This window comes from Ctenocephalides felis, unplaced genomic scaffold, assembly GCF_003426905.1.
Source record: "Ctenocephalides felis isolate EL2017-DRISC unplaced genomic scaffold, ASM342690v1 CF-g0.4_SCAFFOLD_01170, whole genome shotgun sequence".
NCBI lineage: Eukaryota > Metazoa > Arthropoda > Insecta > Siphonaptera > Pulicidae > Ctenocephalides > Ctenocephalides felis.
The window spans coordinates 79,916,852-79,920,445 of record NW_020537324.1 but is presented as its reverse complement, the minus strand read 5'-3'; the positions used below and the strand labels follow the sequence as shown (position 1 = coordinate 79,920,445).

General features: G+C 26.6%; 1 protein-coding gene across 1 annotated transcript in view; it reads left to right on the top strand.

Moving 5' to 3' along the window:
- LOC113366307 (coatomer subunit beta') overlaps positions 1–904 on the top strand; it is a gene marked incomplete in the record, with an annotated part of 113,175 nt that extends 112,271 nt beyond the window's left edge. Inside the window, 2 exon segments of the mRNA XM_026607897.1 lie at positions 506–751; positions 817–904. Coding sequence (XP_026463682.1) covers positions 506–751; positions 817–846 — 276 coding nt within the window.
- Between the last annotated feature and the right edge of the window lie 2,690 nt (positions 905–3,594).

Here is a 3,594-nt window from a genome sequence, read left to right as displayed (position 1 = left end):
ACCATTAAAGTATTTTTTTTTTGATATTTATACAGTATCACACCAGGAAAAAAAATTAAAATTATATATATATATACTAGCAAACCCGACGAACTCCGTTTCGCCACCAGATGTTTTCATGAGAAAGATGAAGAAATTTTTTGTTTGTTTTATATTTGAAAAGAAAAAATTTGATCAGGAAGGAAAACCCGACTTATCTTATATATAGAAGATAATCTATTTGCAATTATTTAAAACAATTATTGATTATTTTTATTACTCGAATTTTTAATTGCGGTGCGTGAAGTTCCAGCAATTTGCATTAAAGCCACTAATTTTCTTAGCTATAAACCTCACGGTGTCCGAGACCTTTCCAACGAATGCAAAATTGTCGAAATCGGTTCAAGCGTTCTGGAGTTATATCGTCAGGAAGGAAAACCCGACTTATTTTTATATATATAGAAGATATATATATTATATATATATACATATATATATATACATACATATATATATTATATTTCAGTTTCCACAAAACATAGAAAGAAACGCCAAACAAGAATGGCTAGATTATCTATCACAAGGAGGCAAACCAGTTCACGTCGAACAAACAAATGGCACAAAACCAATAATTGTAGCGAGTGATGAACAACCTAATACCGTGTTGCATGAACAAGCTGCATTTAAACGCAAAAACTCTGTAGAAGCTGTCGATGAGGAACTGGAACTTGAATTGGATGGTCTTCAATTGGACGAAAATATAGACACAACAGTAAGTTTGAAAATCAACACGTAAATTCAACCCCGTAACTTTATTCTGATTAATTTTCCTTTCAGGATGTAAATTTGGATGATTGGAGCGATTGAATATAAAGTTTAGTACCAATATATCATTATTGTAATTTTATATTATAAATATTGAATAGCTTATAATATATATTTAAGTATGTTTTTTTTTCTTTGTGTTCATTCCAGTTATCACGTTTTTTTTTTTTTTAATTTTTTAAAGTATATTGTATAATAGTATTATGATAAACACAAATTAATATTTTTAATGCGAAACAAATTTGTTTATTAACAAAGCAGTGCTTTTTATATGAATGAAATATAATTGATGAACGAGGAATAACATGAGGTTTATATAGTAACAGTAATGCTGTTTATTAATTAATTAATATATATATATATATATATATATATATATATATATATATGATAGTTTTGTCGACGTTGATACATATTTGTAATATTTTTGCAGCCCAATTGTCAAATTAAACAAAGATTAAATAACAAAATTATTTATTCCATTAAACGTTTCGACACTTGATGTGTGTCATCATTCAGTAATCTAAAAAACATACAACATAAATGCAAAGTTGATGATAAATATAAATATATAAAAAGGAGAAAATTATACATACCAAACCAGGAAAAACAACAGAAAAAATTAATTATGATGTAAAATTGATTGAACACTAAACTTGTGTAAAATAATAATATACTATTATATTAACAAACGAGAAATTAAAGGAGCACATATTGCCCCCCTATATTTTATGTTATTAATAGCGGTGCATTATGGACACTGATCAAGGTTTCAATTTTACATCATAATTAATTTTTTCTGTTGTTTTTCCTGGTTTGGTATGTATAATTTTCTCCTTTTTTATATTTATATTTATCATCAACTTTGTATTTATGTAATATGTTTTTTTAGATTACTGAATGATGACACATCAAGTGTCGAAACGTTTAATGGAATAAATAATTTTTTATTATTTAATCTTTGTTTAATTCGACGACTGGGCTGCAAAAATATTACAAATATATATATATATATATATATATATTATATATATATATATATATATATATATGTATGTATATAATTGTTCTGTACGGGTGTATGATTTGGTTATTCAGATTTTGATAATTCTTTTTAGAGTTTGTCAAAGGAAATTTCTAAGATTTAAGGAACAATAAAACTATAGTAACATTGTAGAAATAAATGACAAAAATTACAAAAAAACACCTATCATTGTTTCACATTGAACTGTCTGTCTACTAGAGAGTTTTGAGTAATACCCAATTGTATAGGCATATAAATTAAACCTATGATTTGCATATCAAAAGCCATATGAAAAAAAAATTACTTTACATATTATATATTTCTATATTATTATTATTATTATAGAAATTGTTTTATAATTAATAAATTTAATTATATTTTCATTATAATATTTAAATTTATTATTTCAATTTTTTTTTTTTGACTTATTGGTAACTCTGTCGTCCATTGGCAGATTGTTCACACGAGTTTAGTCTCGTATTTGTTATTGAGGTTATGTCAGTGCCGGTAGAGTATTTGTGCAATGTGCGATTTTAATTTTGATATTATAAATGGATTTCGAAGTGATTTGTGAAAAACTATGGAGAATTGTGATGCTGATATAGTGTACTTCTGAATGGTAAGTCGTAGATGATATTGTTTTATATTTGATTTATGTTTTCTGGCTGTTTTACTTGGTCGGAATGGTTGTTGTCATGAGGCGCCCAAATATCGGACTTTGATTATAATAATGAGTATTATAGTAGTTATATAGTAATAATACAGTAGTTTTCGTTAATGACTAATAAAATATAATAAAAAAGTTAGTTATAATAATAACTAGAAAGTATTGCTTTTTTGACGGAATGATTTGTATGATCACCACAAATTAATGTTGCAAATAGTTAAAATTTTAGTAATTGAACTGAACTAATTTTTAAATTATTTTTATATATAACAGTAATCTGAAATTAACAAGTTCTATGAGCTTTTGTGATGACTTTGATGGCAACCTAAACGGTTGTCCTATTTCTATTACAATTTCTGTAATAGTGATGAATTTTTTATTAATGCAGCAATGTCGGGTATTTCACTTGAAAACATATTAATGGGCCGAAAATCGAAAATGAAAATTTTTGCATTTCTCGACGTTTCGAAGGTTTTTGAACATTTTTAAAGGGCATTACTCAGAAACTAAATGGATGTGTGAGTGTTCGTGTGTGTGTCTATTTTGTATGTTCGCATTTTTTCGTCCACGTTTTCGGGCGCACGAATCAACTGATTTGAATGGTTCAAAAAACATTCGATTCATATCGATAGGGAAAAGAGCTGATTAGTTTTTGGCAAAGGCAGGTCCAGCAGTTACGGAGATAAAGAGCAAAGAGTGCAGAAAATAGAAATCGAGTTTTTGAGAGAACAAAGTATCCGATTTGTTTGATCCAAAAAACATTCAGTTCATAATGACGGGAAAAGGTAGGCCCAGCGGTTTCGGAGATACAGAGCTAAATGTGTAAAAAATGGCAGTTTTTGAGAGAACTAAGGGTCCAATTTAAATGATTCAAAGAACTTTCTGCTTATCTTAACAAAATAATCGATTTTGGAAAAAAAATTTGTTTCAATTTTTTTTTTCAAAAAAAAAATTTTTTTTTGTATATATCGAAAATAATTCAGATTTCATTTTTAATTCTGACTATAGTTCTAATATACTTTAAACAAATAATTTCAACTATGCAATTCAGTTAATATAATTCTTATAAATATTAGACAATGTTACAGTATTAATAATA